Below are 16,581 nucleotides of genomic sequence, written 5' to 3' on the forward strand. Positions count from 1 at the left end.
GCTCGCCTCTCCGCAGCACTGTCCAATCATAGGTGCGTTCCTGGGAGTTCCCGGAGTGCCTTGCGGTTGCGATGGCTGCCCCCGGCAGGCGAGGTGCTGAGCTCCTTCGAACAGTGTTAGGGGTTTGGCCGCCGGGTCCCGACGCCGCGAGGGAATGGGTGACCCGGCTCCCCTTGCTCTTGGGCAGTCAGCAGAGGTGCGTCTCCTGTGTCTCGGGCCCGGCCTTTTCTGGTCCCCGCCTGGCCTCGGCTTCTCGCCCTAATGGCCAGAGCTCAGCCCTGGACTGCTTCCTCGGACTCTCTCAGCCAGACAGCTCGTTGAATTTTCGCGTCCCCGCCGTGTCCATGCACAGAGGTAAAGGGCCCAGATAGATTTGTCTGGGATTGTCACTGTTTTAGCACAGAAAGTCCCGTGTCGGGGAAACGCCTCAGTCTCTGGGGATATCGTCTTTGGCTCTGTATTACAGAAAACGATCTTGAGGCCCCGAGAGAGAGAAGCGAGTAGTGAAGGATCTCATAGGAAAGAGATACTAGGTTCTAAGAGTTTTCGAGCCAGAGGGAACCGATCTGGTCACAACCACAGACGTTCACAAAGAGCAGGAGATTGAAGGGCCACAGGCATGGAAGAGTTGTGGCTCTCTGTCCTCACATGGGGAGCAAGCTTGACCCATCTACTTGTCAAGACACTGAGTTACAGTTGGCCCTTGAACAACTCGGGGCAGAGGTGTTAGGGGTGCAGAACCCATGCAATCGAAAATCCTCATATAATTTATTGTGGGCCCTCCGTATATGCAGCTCGTCCGTATCCACGATTCCCATCTGAGGATTCAACCAACTGCACGTCGCATAGTACACATGTAGTGACGAATAAAAAAACAAAATAACCTGCGTATAAGTGGACCAACACAGTTCAAACCCATGTTGCTCAAGGGTCAACTGTACACCTGGAAATAGCACCCTCTATTCTTCAAGTAGCATAGACTAAAGGCTGAACACAAAAACTGGTAACTACGATGCAGTGTCATGAGGAGCAATTACAGAAAGACTGAGAAAGTTTGCAGAGCCTTCATTGTACCCTTAGTAGGGTAAGATAGAGCTGGAGGGATTTCTGGCTTTATCTGGTATAGAGATACTTTCACACATGTACATACATTTACTGGGCACAACTACACAATACGATTCCACAAGGTTATTGAGTATTAAGTGCCAGGCATTGTGCTGAGTGGTTTCACACAATTGCCAATGGTCAAAAGGTTATACAGTAAGTAGTCATCAATACCATTTCTGTTTTACATATGAGAAAACTAAGGGGCTTAGAGCAGTTAGAGAACTTGATAAAGGCATATAAACAACGTAATGGACAAACTGAATCTCAAAGCCAGGTCTCGGCTTCAACCTGATGCATGAATCTCGTATCCATATTCCCTTTGTGGATGCGTAGGACCAAGTACCTGACAGGGGATCCATGTTGCACTACCTCTCACTCCCCTCCCATTCCCACACACAGATGAGCAGGATCTCCTTTTGGTCCATCGCCCCGACATGCCTGAGAACCCCCGAGTCCTACGAGCGGTCCTCCTGGGTGCCCCGAATGCAGGAAAGTCAACCCTCTCCAACCAGCTGCTGGGCCGAAAAGTATGCTGCATCCTTGACACCCCCGACCCTTTCATTTCTCACTTCTTACTGTGCTTTCGTGGATTGTTCTAGAGGGATCTGGGACCTCACTTGGGACTTCTTTGTTCCTGGCAGGTGTTCCCTGTCTCCCAGAAGGTGCACACCACTCGCAGCCAAGCTCTGGGGGTCATCACAGAGAAAGAGACCCAGGTGGTGGGTACTTGCAATGGATGTCCAGCAAACAGGACAGAGGTTGAAGCTAAGAGGGTCTCCCTTACTGTTGGACCTGAAGAAAATGATGCTTAGGCTCACTGCTCTGAGGGAAGGGGGCTCCTCTTCCTTTTAGGCCTGTGCAGTTCTCTCTCTACCTTCCCCCTTCGGCATCTAGTCAGAAAGGTCTCACTGCCTCTTTACTGCTTCCTAGTCTTCCAGATATTCACAGTTGTTCTCTTTCTCCTGGATCCTATCTAGAATTAAAGCAAGGCTGGAGGGTAAAAATTGGCCAAGAAGTGGGGGCAGGCTCCTGACATCAAGGGTGGGTGACCTTTCACTACCCAGCCATAATCTTTCCTCCTGGGGTCGGGGGTCTGCACATCTCTTTTTCCTGATTTTAGATTCTACTTGACACACCTGGCCTCATCAGCCCTGCTAAACAGAAAAGGTAATATCTGGGGAAACAGGGAGTTGTAGGGGGGAAAGATGTTGAAGAGGGAGTGGGGAGATTCCATCATAGGGGCTAGAAAACCCCCTTATCACACCCCATCCCTCCTCAGGAGGGCATCACTCCCAAGACCCTTTCTGATCTATGTATGTCTGACCCTTAGGCACCATCTGGAGCTCTCTTTGTTGGAAGATCCATGGAAGAGCATGGAATCTGCTGATCTGGGTTAGGCTCAGGATGGGAATCTGAAGCCCAATTTACATGGTCATGGCCTCTCATTGCTGATAGTTTGGGGGGAATGGGGGTTGGCCAGATCCCATACCCTGGAAGTTTTGGGGGTTAAGGGGAATGAGTGGTCATAACCTTGTCCTCCCTACACTGCCAACTGCCAGTTGTGGTTCTCGTGGATGTCTCGGACAAGTGGACTCGGAACCAGCTCAGTCCCCAGGTGCTCCAGTGCTTGACCCAGTTCTCCCAAGTCCCCAGCATCCTTGTCATGAACAAGGTGAGCACCACCTACCTGAGGAAGGGGTCTACTTCAAGGGTCCCGTCTCACTGACCACAGTCCTCTGCCCGTCCCCCACCCCCAGGTTGATTGCCTGAAGCAGAAGTCAGTTCTCCTGGAGCTTACAGCAGCCCTCACTGAAGGTGTGGTCAATGGCAAGAAGCTCAAAATGAGGCAGGCTGTCCGCTCGCAGCCGGGCAACCATTGCTCCAGCCCAGCAGCTAAGGGCCCAAACACACTGTCTGTGGGAGACCCTCAGCGCATTGGCTGGCCCCACTTCCAGGAGATCTTCATGTTGTCAGCCCTAAGCCAGGAGGATGTGAAAACACTAAAGGTCAGTTGGCCTTGACCATAGCCTGGCCCTTGGTTTCCACCATGTGAAGACAAGCCTCAGAGTTCCTCCTCTTGGAAGTGAGAGTGAGAGGAAAGTCCTGCTTGGGACTGAGATGCCTACCTACTCCCTCTGTGCCCATAGCAATACCTCCTGGCACAGGCCCGGCCAGGGCCCTGGGAGTTCCACAGTGGAGTCCTCACCAGCCAGACGCCTGAGGAGATCTGCGCCAACATGATCCGAGAGAAGCTCCTGGAGTACCTGCCCCAGGAGGTGCCCTACAACGTGCAGCAGGTGCAGGCGCAGTTAGGGGTCATGGGGCTCTCCATCAGGCACACGCCCGGAGCAGACAGCTGGGTCCCGAAGAGGGCGGGGTAGGGGCCTGCCTGACCAGTCACGGTGTCTCCCTGTGCAGAAGACAGTAATGTGGGAGGAAGGGCCAGACGGGAAGCTGATGATTGAGCAGAAGCTTCTGGTGCCCAAAGAATCTCACATGGTAAGCAGGGCCGGGCTTGGAGGAGGGACCAGTACTCTGTTAGGCAGGGGTTCTTCCCTGACTGCTTGGGAGCTCTGAGAGCAGGCTCACGTCCCTGTCTTTTACCCCACCCTCAGAGGATCCTGATCGGTCCGAAAGGGCACCTGATCTCCCAGGTGGCACAGGAGGTGGGCCGCGACCTCATGAACATCTTCCTCTGTGAAGTTCAGCTCCGCCTGTCTGTGAAACTCCTCAAGTGACCACCCTCTGATAGCTTTCCCAAGGCATCCCTGCCCAGGCTGCTGGCGGGAGCCACTGACCAGAGCTGCCCTTACCTGGGGCCTGCAGGGCCTGGAGCCGGGCCTGGACAGTGACTGGGTGGCTGGCCGAGCATGCACAGCCCCTGCCCGGCCATGCCTCCTGCTGGAGGAAGGAATCTGCCTTAGCCTAGTTCCCACGTGGTTCCTCTGCCTGGGCCTGTAGCTACTTAGGTCTTAGAAGCTGGCCCTTTGGTGTGGGAGCACTTCTGCCACCTGGCATTGGGCCGAGTTTCTTCCTGAGTTGTTAGCAGGGAGATCTTTCCCCTCCCCTCAGTTCGTACACCTTGCAGCTGTGTAAGGACCCACGTGTCCTGAGTGAGATAGTGCCTCCCACCTGCTCCTCAAGTCCTTGATCCCTCTCTCCAATCTCGGATGCTAATAAAGTTGAAAGACAAGCAGCATTCTGGGTCTCATCTTTATTTCTTTAGAACAGGAAAGAAAACGTACCCATTCCCTCCACCCCTACCCCGTTGTCTGAGCTGGAGTCTCCCTCCCTTCAGTAGGCTGCTCCAGGGTCCCGAGCAATCTTCTTGGCACGTTTTCTGGGTGCAGCAAGAGAACCGTTACCATTACTAAACTCAGTAATGGTAACGGTTTCCTCGCCACCCCCAAGTGCCCTGGCGGTCGGCAGGCTGTGATAGGCTGAGCAGTGAGAACGGTGGGCTTGCAGCAACCCCTGGCCTCTTCATCAGCCTCCAGAGCTGGGAGTACCCGGACTAGTACATCATCTATACTGTAGTGTCTCATCACAAACTTACAGTATATGATGATATCCCAGCCAGGGCCCTGCAGGAGGCACAGGGAGCATGGCTTGAAGAGCACTGTGGCAGAGAGAGCCAGGCACTGGGGGCACAGCAGGACAGGTCAGGGATGGACACAGCTCCCCACTCCCTGGCCGGCATCTCCTTGATTCTGTGGTCAAGGGCAGCCTGAAGGGGACTGATCCAAAGAGCCCTTCAGAGCTAGGGTCTGTTGAGATGTCCTTAGGGACCCAGTGCCGGAGTTTAATAAGCCAGAGGTCACATAATGAAGCGGAAAATTTCCTCTGGTCAGACCAACAAGCAGACAGACCCAGAGGAGGAACACTTACCTGGGGCTGGAACTGCAGACTAAGGCCTTTGGAAGTAGGGAAACCCTATCCCTCCTGCCTCTCCACTCAAGCTGCTCCCTTTTAATCCACCAGCTGGCCCCTCCCCTTGGGCGGGGCACTTTCACGGGTTCTGGAAGGCCCTGCCTCTTAACCCTTTCCCTGCTAGACTCCTTGGACTGAGGGTCACTGGCCCTTCTCCATTAGGCCCTTTGTCACATACTCTTTGCGCTTTTTTTTTTTTTTTTCCCTCCCCCGGTACGCGGGCCTCTCACTGTTGTGGCCTCTCCCGTTGCGGAGCACAGGCTCCGGACGCGCAGGTTCAGCGGCCATGGCTCACGGGCCCAGCCGCTCCGCGGCATGTGGGATCCTCCCGGACCGGGTCACGAACCCGTGTCCCCTGCATCGGCAGGCAGACTCAACCACTGCGCCACCAGGGAAGCCCTGTCACATACTCTTTTATGGACCTTGCTAAGCCTGCTAGGCTTGGGCCTGGCTGAAGAAAAAACAGCCTCACCCCAGCCATCCTGCAGGGCTTAATTGCTGGTCAGAGCCCTGGGGAGGTGGTAGTGGTTGTTTTTGGTGGTGGGAATGTTAGTTTGAATCTCTATAAGGCAGGGAGGGTCCTGATATCTGGATCTTGGGGCAAGCGCTGACCTAAATTTCAGTCCCCCGGCCCTTGTCTATGTTTATGCTGAACCCAAGGAGGCCGGACCCTTTGCCCACCTCTGCCAGGGCAAGGTCCTCTAGGGGGAGGGGTCCTCTGCCGGAACATTTGAGGGTGGCTGGCTGAGTCCCAAGCTCACGTGGGAGCCAGCTTAGGAAAGGGTAGGGGCTGTTCGTCAGAGCTCAAGGCCCCCAGAGTGAGAGCCCGGCAGTATTAGGTTCTCTGCCTCTGGGAAAGGTGAGACTTGGAGTAGAGACTCCTCAAAGCAGGGCCTCTGCTCCTTGGACCCCCATTCTGGGGAACACGTCTGCTTTTCTGCTCCCTCCCCTTCTCCTCTCCTAGACCATCTGGTGTGTATTCTGGGAAGCAGTTACACCCCTCTCTGCAGGGGCAGATGAGGCCAGGATGGGGAGTGAGGGGAGAGACCCAAACTTCTTTCGGTTCCTTGGAGGTGTTTTATCTCCTGCCGTCGCAGAGGCTTGGCACATGCTCTTGACTCTGTTTGATGATCTTCCCTCCTTTCTTGTCTAGTTAACTCTTATTCCCTCTTCAGATCTCTAAGTGTCTCTTCTGCAGGGAAGTTTTTCCTGGCTAGTTAAATCCCCCTGTTATGGGCTCGTTTATTTGTGTGATTATTCACGTTAAGCAGATAATCACGAGGGCCTGGTTTATTCACCATTGTATCTCTACCACAGAGCAGTGACTAAACAGGCATTCACGTCGGATGACTGATGTGGGGGAGGGGAGAGACTTTGACCTGAGGAGGCAAACTGACAAAGATGTGGCTCTCTCAGGCAAGCCATTTTCTTGGACCATCCATGTTCGCCTTTGTAAACAGGAGCAATAACAGTCCCCAGTTCGCAGAGCTGTGAGAGCTAGGTGATGAGCTGCCGGTAAAGCACTTAGCACTTAGCCCACAGAAGGGGTTAAACAAATTAATGCCTACTTCACCCGCTTCCCACAGGGGCTCGCTGAAGGCCGCAGGTGAGGCCTGTTGCTTCTTTTTAATTTATTTATTTATTTTTGGCTGCATTGGGTCTTCGGTGCTGTGCGTGGGCTTTCTCTGGTTGTGGCGAGCGGGGGCTACTCTTCATTGCAGTGTGTGGGCTTCTCATCGCAGTGGCTTCTCTTGTTGCGGAGCCTGGGCTCTAGGCACGCGGGTTCTAGAGCACAGGCTCAGTAGTTGTGGCTCACAGGCTTAGTTGCTCTGCGGCACGTGGGATCTTCCCGGACCAGGGTTCGAACCCGTATCCCCTGCATTGGCAGGCGGATTCTTAACCACTGCGCCACCAGGGAGGTCCCGAGACCTGTTGTTGAACATCTGAAAACTCATGAAATACTCTTGAAAGCAGCTGGAGGCCATAGAGAAAGCCCAGGGTTAGAGGTAACAGGCCTGGAGTGACAGTCCCGACTCCATTGCATCCAGCTCTGTGCCTCTGGGCCAAGTGCTCTCTGCTTCAGTCTCCTCAAATGTAAAATGGGCGCTGTCCAACCTACCTCAAGCGGTGGTTACAAGGATTATGGGAGCACTCATGTCAAACACCCAGATCAGAGCCCAGCGTGCATGAACCAATGTCAGTTTCCTTCTCTCTTTTCCTGTTTCACTCTCTTGCTGTGTGACTGGGGGCAAATGCCACTGTTCTGAGCTTTGGTGATAATACGTATTTTACCAAGTTGTAAGAATTAAGTGAGAAATGTGGGTGAGAAGGGCTGTAGGTACTAATTTACCTACATTATGTAGGTACTAATTCCAGTGAGGAATTATCCTTGTCTACTCCTGCCTCCCTGCGACCCCCTTTCCTGTCCTGTGACCCCACAGATAATCCAGGCTCCTTTCCCAGAGTAAAGCCTTCATGCACTAGGGCCAAATTCATGCCACTCGCTGGCTAGGTTTCCACTTAGACCCTGGGGGCCAAGTCCAAGGGTGAGCATGGACAGAACTCAGGGGTCCTGGAGGTAGAGGAGAAATATCTCCACCAGCCAGAGATCTTGTGACTGTGGCCTCAAGCTGGGTGGAGGAGCCTGCGCTCAGGGTGTGGGCTGAAGGAGAGCCTGAGCCTGGGCGGGGTAGTCTGGGGACCCTGATTAGCAGACTTAGGGCTATCAGGGTAGGGGCCCTTTTGCTTATCAGGAGCTTGCAGGGGCCACAGTAGAACCTGAGGACACTTCATGCTGAGGGCGGTCTCCTGGATGGCTGCTTTTCCATCCTTCTCCCTCCTTAGAACCCTGAGGGGAGTTAGGTTGGGAGTACTTCTCCCTTTCTGCAGGTCACGTGGAGACTCTGCCCCTTGCCTGGCAGCCAGCCTGGGGTTGGGGGACACAATCCCAGTCCTTGGGAGAAGCCTTATATGCTCACAGCTTTTTCTTCAGACTAGGAGCTTCATGGCTCTCCTGAGACTGGGGTGGGCTTGTCTGGGACCTTATCCTTCCAAAGTCTGATTCCAGTCCCTGCCACTGCAGCTTTAAACGTTTGACTCTTATTTTGTCCTTCTTTGGATGAAGTCCTTAAACCATGTGCTGAGTGATGAAATTAAGGACAGTAAGATCTGCAAGTTTCCTTCAAAATCATGAAGTTCAAGTCCCTCCTTTATATAAGAGAGGAAACTGAGGCCCAGAGGAGGGGAGGATGTATCATCCAAAGCCTCAGGGTTCCCTCCACCTCTCAGAATCAGGGAACCCATGACCCTATGAGGAATAGGAAGGCAGCAGCAGGTACCCACAGGTACACAGACATACAGAGTCACACACAGATACACATACACAACACACATGTATGATGTCTGCATAGACCTATAACACACGGAGATACACATCAAAGAAACGGGACTCAGCTAGTAAAATTACTCTTAATTTTCTCTTGGTTGTTTTACTAAGTTTCACGAAGTCGGCAGTTTTGTACAAAGATAAAAGGCCGAAAAATATGGTCTTTCAATGTCTCACTCACAGCACAGTTAGCAGCAAAACTCATCTTGGAACCAAGGACTTCAAGAAGTTCTGGGAAGTTCTCGCTCTCCTGTTTTGCTTTAGATGCAGGGGACTCAAAGCAAGAGGCTGTCGTGGTTCTAGGAGCTTAACAGGTGTTAGAAAGAAAGGCTGGAAAACTGATCTAATCCTTACTCTCCGTGTGGTAGATTGGGGCTCACGACCTGGGGCTTCGTCAGAGATTACGCTGGCGAGCGCCTTTCCTCCCGGCTTGGTTTCGTCATGACTGGCCTGGGAAGCCTCTCCTAACCCTCCCTGACACTTGCTCCTGTGTCTAGGCTTGGACCTTCCCTGTTCTCCTTATCACCCTGTGAGAATTCATCTGATCCCTTATCTGTCCCCAGCGGCTCCATGAGCAGGCACCTTTTCGGATTCTTCTCTATGGCCCCAGCACCCTTCATGGGCCTTATCCTGGGAGATGCTCAGAGAAAGCCTTACACTGAACAGATGCCTTGCAGACAGTGACCAGCGTGTACTCCCGTTCTCAACACATCCCCTTACACGCTCTATTCCTGTTGGCCCCATGAGCAAGGGCACGATTTGAGCAATGAACTCAGGTGCCGCGGGTCATAGCAATGGCTTCTCTGGGGGCCTTGCCAACGTCCATCAGTTTCCGAAAGATGACTGCATGCCAATTTTATAACAGAAACTGAAGCTCTGGGAGGAAACTCATGACCCTGGGTCACACAGTAACCAGGAAAAGAGGCAAGACTACAGCTCTGCTCTCTAAACTCCAGATCCCAAGCTCTGTGCACAAACCTGCTATGAAATGAGGTTGATCTTGTGCGTGTCTCTGTGGGGCCTTAGAAAGTTTCAGAGGCAATGGAATCAGACCCGAGCTTTGCCACCTACCAGTAATGTGATTCTGACCACATCGCTTGCTTCATCTCTCTGAGCCTTGGTCTCCTCGTCTCTAAAATGGGGCTGACCTCGGGAAGACTCAGTGAAAGAGTACGTGGGAAGCTCCCAATGGAGTCGGGATTCCCTCCTTGCTTCTGCTTCCTCAGATACTCCCACCCGTCTCACCCCTTTTTAAGCCTCTTCCACACCTGCTCTTGGCCAACTGCAACCCAGCAACAATGCTCTGCATTCTCTGACCTCCTGCGGCTCACGAGCCAGGCCCTCGTATGGAGCTCACACGCCCTGGAATCACAGGCCAGGCCAGCTGAGGCTTGAACCAGAGCCTCAACCTGTACAGTTCAGGAGTCATGCCTTAGAGGTCTTGCTTTTTTTCCAGACCACCGGCCCAGGATAGACTCAGAGCCAGAAGGGAAAAGCATGGCTTTGGACCTGTCAGAGCCCGGGCTCTATCACAGCTGGCTGAGTGGGCCTGGGCCCTGCCTGCTCTTGGAGTGCCAGCTTCCTTATCAGTAAAATGGGCTTAAATGCCATCTTTTTCATGATTGTGGTACAGATGAAATGAGACAGTAGAGGTGACAGTTTCTAACTTAGGGACTGGCTCATATGTAACAGGAGCTCAGCAAATGCCAGGCTCCTTCCCTTCTGGCTTTGCCATGGGCTTTTCCTACTCATCCTCCCCAGGGTGGAGGGGGAGGGGGCCGTGTGCTCACTCAAATACCTGCCAGGTGTGCGTGAGAGCGCACACCTGCCCAGGCTCATATTGAGGCAGAAATAGAAACTTTCCAACCCACACCTTCCTAGATCTGTTCATCAGCTCCCAGTTCCTGTTCTCTTGGTCAGCCCCCATGTCCAGACTCGGGCCATGCCCGCTCCCATCTCCTGGCACAGCACTGAAGGTAGCTGTTAGGTAGGAAAGGATCTCCAGGGAGTCTGGGTGTCCCTCCCTCCTCAAATCCTTCCCGCCATCAGCAGGGCTTTACCTCCCTCCCTCCCTGCCAGGACAACCTGTCTGCTTCACAGCTGCTGTGAAAGAGATAGGCAGCCTGGATTATCAGGCCAGAAGAGGCTCCTCCAGACAGTCCTCTGCGTCCACCCCCACCCCAGGCAAAGGTTCCAGGGTGCTTAACCCCCTCTGTGCTGGGCCCTCAGCCCTTCCTGAGGCTGGTTCCAGGCTCAGGGAACGAGGCCTTGTTCTCCCCACTCTCGGAGTCCATTGGCTTTAACACAGGTGCTGATGCCTCAGCCTCCCTCCAGATCATTGCCCCTTCCCCGCCTCCAGCATCCTTCAAGCCTCTTTCAGCAAGACCCTTGCCTTTTCCCAGGCCCCTCTGGTCGTCTCCTCTGGCTAGCCACTGTCCCTGACGCTAAGGCGAACCGGGACCATATCCTACTTAGGTCCTAGGGCGGCCACCCAGGCCTCCATTTCCTGAAAGTCAACAGGAAGTAGTGAAAAGAGCAGGAGCCTCAGAGTCTGGGCATCTGGCTTGCAGTCCTGGTTCCGGCTCAGACCCTGTGTGACCTCGGGTAAGTTTCTCCACTTCCGTGAGCCTCAGTTATTTCATAAAATGGAGGGCAGTAGCTCTTTTCACAGGTTGACTCAGGGATTAAATGAGTACAACATATACATCATTTTAGTAATCAGTTGGAAAATAAAATTAAAATCTGAAAAAAAGAAAAGAAATGCCTATATGTATATGTATAGCTGATTCACTTTGTTATAAAGCAGAGACTAACACACTACTGTAAAGCAATTATACTCCAATAAAGCTGTTAAAAAAAAAAAGAAATGCCTGCAAGAGGGCTTTATAAGCCAGCTACCAAGCAAATCATACCAGCTCCTACATGCTAAGCGCTCATGAAATGTCATGTTTGATGCGAACCTGAGCTATGTCATTTAGTCCTTATAATAACCCTCACTATAGACGGCCCCAGGCTCAATCCTTGAACCTCTTCTCTTTACACCTGCACTCATTCCTTCGTTGATCTCATCTCGTCCCATGGCTTTAAATACTGTCTACACACCGGTGACTCCCTAATCCATGTGTCCAGGCCAGACCTCTCCCCAAAACTAACTTGTAAAGTGAACCTCCTAGTTGGCAAATTTCTCTAATAGGCACCTTAGACTTAACATGTCCAAAACCGAGGTCCCTGATCCCACCTCAAATCTGCTCCTTCAACTGTTTTTCCCATTTCAGTAAATAGCAGCTCCATTCTTCCAGATCAGCCAAAAAGCCTTGGAGGCAACTTATCCTTTTTTTTTTCAACTTTTAAAAATACTTTATTGAGGTATGATTGACCATAAACTGCACGTATTAAAAATGCACAATTTGATAAGTTTGGAATATATATACACCCACTGAGACAAGTTATTCTTTTTTCGCTTTTTAAAATCTAGTTATTCGTTTTTATTTTTGGCTGTGTTGGGTTTTCGTTGCTGTGCGTGGGCTTTCTCTAGTTGCGGCGAGTGGAGTCTACTCTTTGTTGTGGTGCATGGACTTCTCATTGTCGTGGCTTCTCTTGTTGCGGAGCATGGGCTCTAGGCGTGCAGGCTCAGTAGCTGTGGCTCGCGGGCTCTAGAGCGCAGGCTCAGTAGTTATGGCGCACGGGCTTAGTTGCTCTGTGGCATGTGGGATCTTCCCGGGCCAGGGCTCGAACCTGTGTCCCCTTCATTAGCACACGGATTCTTAACCACTGCGCCACCAGGGAAGCCCGACAATTTATTCTTGAATTAACTTTTTACCGAAGTACAATATATATGTGTGTGTATATATATATATATTCAAAAAATTGGGAATTCCTGGTGGTCCAGTAGTTAGGACTCTGAGCCCTGGTCAGGGAACTAAGATCCCGCAAGCTGCGTGGCGCCAAAAAAAAGGAAAAGAAAGAAAAAACCCCAGCAAACTCATAAGTGAATTATCACAAAGTGAACACACCCAAGTAAGAACCACCCAGGTCGAGAAACACCACCTTCCCAGGTGCATCCTCTCTCTCTAACCCACCTCTTTCTCTCCAAAGGTGACTTCTATCCTGCCTTCTAACACCATAGATTAGCTTTGCCTGCTTTTTTGGATGTTGTATAATGGAATGATGTGCTGTGTATCATTTTAGCTCAACATTATGTTTGCAAGACTCATTCAAGTTGTTGTATGGATCAGTAATTGGTTTATTTTCATTACTGCACAGTATTCACTTTCATGAAAACTCTACACTTCATTCATTCTACCATTAGTAAACATTTGGATTGTTTGAGTTTGAGGGCCGTTATTCATAACGCTGCCATGAAGATTCTTTTTTTTACCACGCTGCCACGAGCCATGGCAGTGAAAGCCCAGAATCCCAACCACTAGGCCACCAGGGAACTCTCATTATTCTTGTACATACATGTGTGTGTATCTCTGCTGGGCGTGGAATGGTTGGGTCAAAGGGCATGCTTATGTTCAGGTGTAGGTACTATATTCCATCAAACAGGTTTTCAAAGTGGTTGTACTGACATCTCTTCCAGCCGTGTGTGAAATTTCCAGTTGCTCCACATCCTCCCCTACACTTGGTATTGTTACTCTTTTCCATTTTAGTCATTCTGGTGGATGTGCAGTGATATCTGTTCCGGTCAGAATTTGGACTTCCCTGATGACTAATGAAGTTATGCATGCTATTCCCATTATCCATTGCTATGTAACAAATCATCCCCAAACTTAGAAGCTTACACAACAGTCCTTTTCCTACTTTGCACAGTTTTGGAAGTCAGGATTTCAGGAGGTCTGCTGTGCAGAACTGGCTTGGGGTTTCTCATGCAGATGAAGTCAGATGGGGGCTGGGAGAGCTGGGAGCTGGCCGGGCATCCCTCTCTCTTCATGTAGCTCAGGGCCTATCCATGTGGTCTGCCTGCTTGGGCTTCCTCACAGCACAGTCAGACTGCTTACACAGTGGCTGAAGACTTAAAGACAGACTATTCCAGCAAATAAAGTGGAAGATGCATTGTCTTCTATGAGCTAGCCTTGGAAGTCATATACTATCACTTCTGCCGTATTCTATTGACCTAAATAGCCACAAAAGTCCACTCAGTTTCAAGGGAATGGGGCATAGTCTCCACCTCTAATTGGAAGGACTGTCAAAGTCACACTGTAAGAGGGACATGTAGAATAGAAAATATTGTTGCCACTGTCTTTGCCACTATCTTTGCCATACATGTTTTCATGCATCTATTGGCCATTCTGTGCAGTGCTTGAGCCATCATTTCTCTTTTTCTTTTGGGTTATCTGTCTTTTCCCTTCTTGATTTGCAAAGTATATTCTGAGTGCTACATTTTCCCCCCAGATATATGTATTATAAATATCTTTTCCCATGTTTCTGAGGCTTGCCTTCTCATATTCTCCATGGGTCCTTGTGTGTGAGTGTGTGTGTGTGCTTATTAATTGAAATTTTTATTGAGGCAATTGTGGATTCACATGCAGTTGTCAGAAATAATATGCAGAGGTCCCTTCCACACTTTGCCCAGTTTCTCCACTGGTGACGTTTTGCAAAACTGTAGAGTAATATCATAACCACAGCCAAATATCACAGGATGTTGACATTGATATAATTTACCAATTTTATTCAGATTTCCTGTTTTGCTTGTGCTCACTTATGTAAGTGTATTAAGTTCTACACAATTTCATCACGTGTGTATGTACATGTATCCACCACGATAAAGTTACTGAACAGTTCCAGTACAAGGATCCCTGATGTTTATAACCACACCCACCCCTGTTCCTACCGCTGGCAGCCACTAATCTGTTCTCCATTTCTAAAATTTTGTCATTTCAAAAATGTTATATATAACTCACACTCATTAGGATGGCTACTACCAAAAAAAAAAAAAAAAGAGAGAGAGAGAAAGAAAGAAAGGGAGAAAGAAAGAAAAGAACAAGTGAGAATGGTGAGAATGTGGAGAAATTGGAACACTTGTACACTGTTGGTAGGTGGTGGGTATATAAAATCGTGCAGCTGCTGTGGAAAAAAATATAGTTCCTCAAAAAATTAGAAATAGGGGTTCCCTGGTAGTCCAGTGGTTAGGACTCGGAGCTTTCACTGCTGAGGGCCCGAGTTCAATCCCTGGTGGTGGGGGGGTGGGGGGGGTGGGGGGGTGGGGGGGGGAGGGGGGGGGGGGGGACAAAACAAAACAAAACAAAACAAAAACAATAGCTAAAACATGGAAGCAATCCAAGTGTCCATTAACAGATGAATGGATAAGCAAAATGTGGTGAATATATACAATGGGATGTTATTCAGCGTTGAGGATGTTATACTAAGTGAAAGGAGCCAGTCACAAAAAGGCAAATATTTTATGATTTCACTTATGTGAGGAATGGATAGTAGTGAAATGCATAGAAACAGAAAGTAGGTCGTTGGTTGCCAGGGACCAGGGACAAGGAAGAATGGGGAGTTATTGTTGAATGGGTAGAGTTTCAGTTTTACAAAATACAAAGAGTTCTGGGAGATGGATGGTGGTGATGGTTACATAATAATATAAATGTACTTACTACCACTGAAATGTAGGCTTCAGATTGGTTAAGATGGTAAATTTTATGTTATGTGTAATTTACCACAATTAAAAATAAAAGTTATATAATTGGAATCATATATGTAGTATGTAACATTTTGGTACTGATCTTTTTTGCTCAGTATAATTCCCTGGAGATTAGTATGTCTTTTGATAAACAGATATTCTTGATTATTTTTATTATTTTTGGCCACACCTCGAGACTTGCGGGACCTTAGTTCCCTGACCAGGGATTGAACCCAGGCCACTGCAGTGAAAGTGCCAAGTCCTAACCACTGGACCGTCAGGGAATTTCTGCTCTTATAGTTATTGAGTTTTGACTTGTTTAAAAAACTTTTTTGATTATCCTAAGGTCATGAAGATATTCTGTTATTTTCTATATGTTTTACAGTTTTACTTTTAACATTTAGATCCACAACCCATCTGGAAGTGATTTCATGTACAGTGTGAGGTTCAAGGTCAAGAACCATCCCCACCCCCCCAGATATCCAGTATCGTTTATTGAAAAGACTGTCTTTTCCCCACAGTTCTGCATTGCCACTTTTGTCATAAAACAAGTGTGGGTCTTTTTCTGGACTTTCTGTTCTATTCCATTGGTCTACCAAGTGCCAGTATCACACTGTCTTGATTACTAAAACTTTAAAAGTCTTGACATCTGATAGTTCGAATCTTCCGACTTTAGTCTTTTTCAAGCTTGTCTTGCTTATTCTTGGTCCTTTGACATTTCCCCATAACTTCAGAATTAGTCTGTCAATTTAAAATCTCTTGGGATTTTGATTGGTATTATATTGAACCTATAGACCAATTTGGGAGAAATTATATCTTTGCAATACTGAATCTGTTTGTTTTTTTGGCCGCACTGTGTGGCATGCAGGATCTTAGTTCCCCGACCAGAGATCAAACCCGTGCCCCCTGCAGTGGAAGTGCTGGACCACCAGGGAAGTCCCCGTAATACTGTCTTTACATTCATGAACATGGCATACTGAGGGCATTTTCTTTCCCCTCTTTTTCTCTTATACCCAATGTCAGCAACTCTGGTTAGTTCAAAATAGATCCAGAATCTGAGTGCTTCTCACCAGCCCCCATTGGTCCAAGTCATCACCATATTTCACCTGTATTATTGCAATACAGGTAAGAAGCAACTGTCCCTCTCCATTCTATTTTCAGCAGAGCATTAAGAGTGACGTTCGTATTGTGTTGTGTTTCTATTATTGATTTGTGGGAGCTCTTTTTATTTACTTATTTATTGCCACACCAGCCGCTTGTGGGATCTTAGTTCCCTGACTAGGGACCGAACCGGGGCCCACGACACTGGAATCGCAGAGTCCTAACCATTGGACTGCCAGGGAAGTCCCTGGGAGCTCTTTTTTTTTTTTTTTTTTGTGGTACACGGGCCTCTCACTGTTGTGGCCTCTCCCATTGCGGAGCACAGGCTCCGGATGTGCAGGCTCAGCAGCCATGGCTCACGGGCCCAGCCGCTCTGCGGCATGTGGGATCTTCCCGGACCGGGGCACGAACCCGTGTCCCCTGCATCGGCAGG

At 49.6% G+C, this 16,581-nt stretch overlaps 1 protein-coding gene across 1 annotated transcript; it reads left to right on the plus strand.

The window, feature by feature from the left end:
- ERAL1 (Era like 12S mitochondrial rRNA chaperone 1) lies at positions 1-4,306 on the plus strand. The gene is made up of 10 exons (XM_027130458.1): positions 1-354; positions 1,507-1,634; positions 1,749-1,826; positions 2,228-2,274; positions 2,438-2,499; positions 2,667-2,779; positions 2,865-3,113; positions 3,255-3,404; positions 3,526-3,606; positions 3,723-4,306. The coding sequence occupies exons 1-10, from the start codon at positions 72-74 to the stop codon at positions 3,843-3,845; spliced, it is 1,314 nt and encodes a 437-aa protein (XP_026986259.1). The 5' UTR covers positions 1-71; the 3' UTR covers positions 3,846-4,306.
- The last annotated feature ends 12,275 nt before the right edge of the window (positions 4,307-16,581 follow it).

The sequence above is a fragment of the Aethalodelphis obliquidens genome, unplaced genomic scaffold (assembly GCF_003676395.1).
Source record: "Aethalodelphis obliquidens isolate GAN/ISIS:26980383/991018 unplaced genomic scaffold, ASM367639v1 scaffold38, whole genome shotgun sequence".
NCBI lineage: Eukaryota > Metazoa > Chordata > Mammalia > Artiodactyla > Delphinidae > Aethalodelphis > Aethalodelphis obliquidens.

Coding starts and splice junctions, on each gene's coding strand:
- ERAL1 (XM_027130458.1), top strand. CDS start 72: ATGGCTGCCCCCGGCAGGCGAGGTGCTGAGCTCCTTCGAACAGTGTTA. Junction 2,275..2,437: donor AGCCCTGCTAAACAGAAAAG/GTAATATCTGGG, acceptor TCTGACCCTTAG/GCACCATCTGGAGCTCTCTT. Junction 3,607..3,722: donor TGCCCAAAGAATCTCACATG/GTAAGCAGGGCC, acceptor CCCCACCCTCAG/AGGATCCTGATCGGTCCGAA.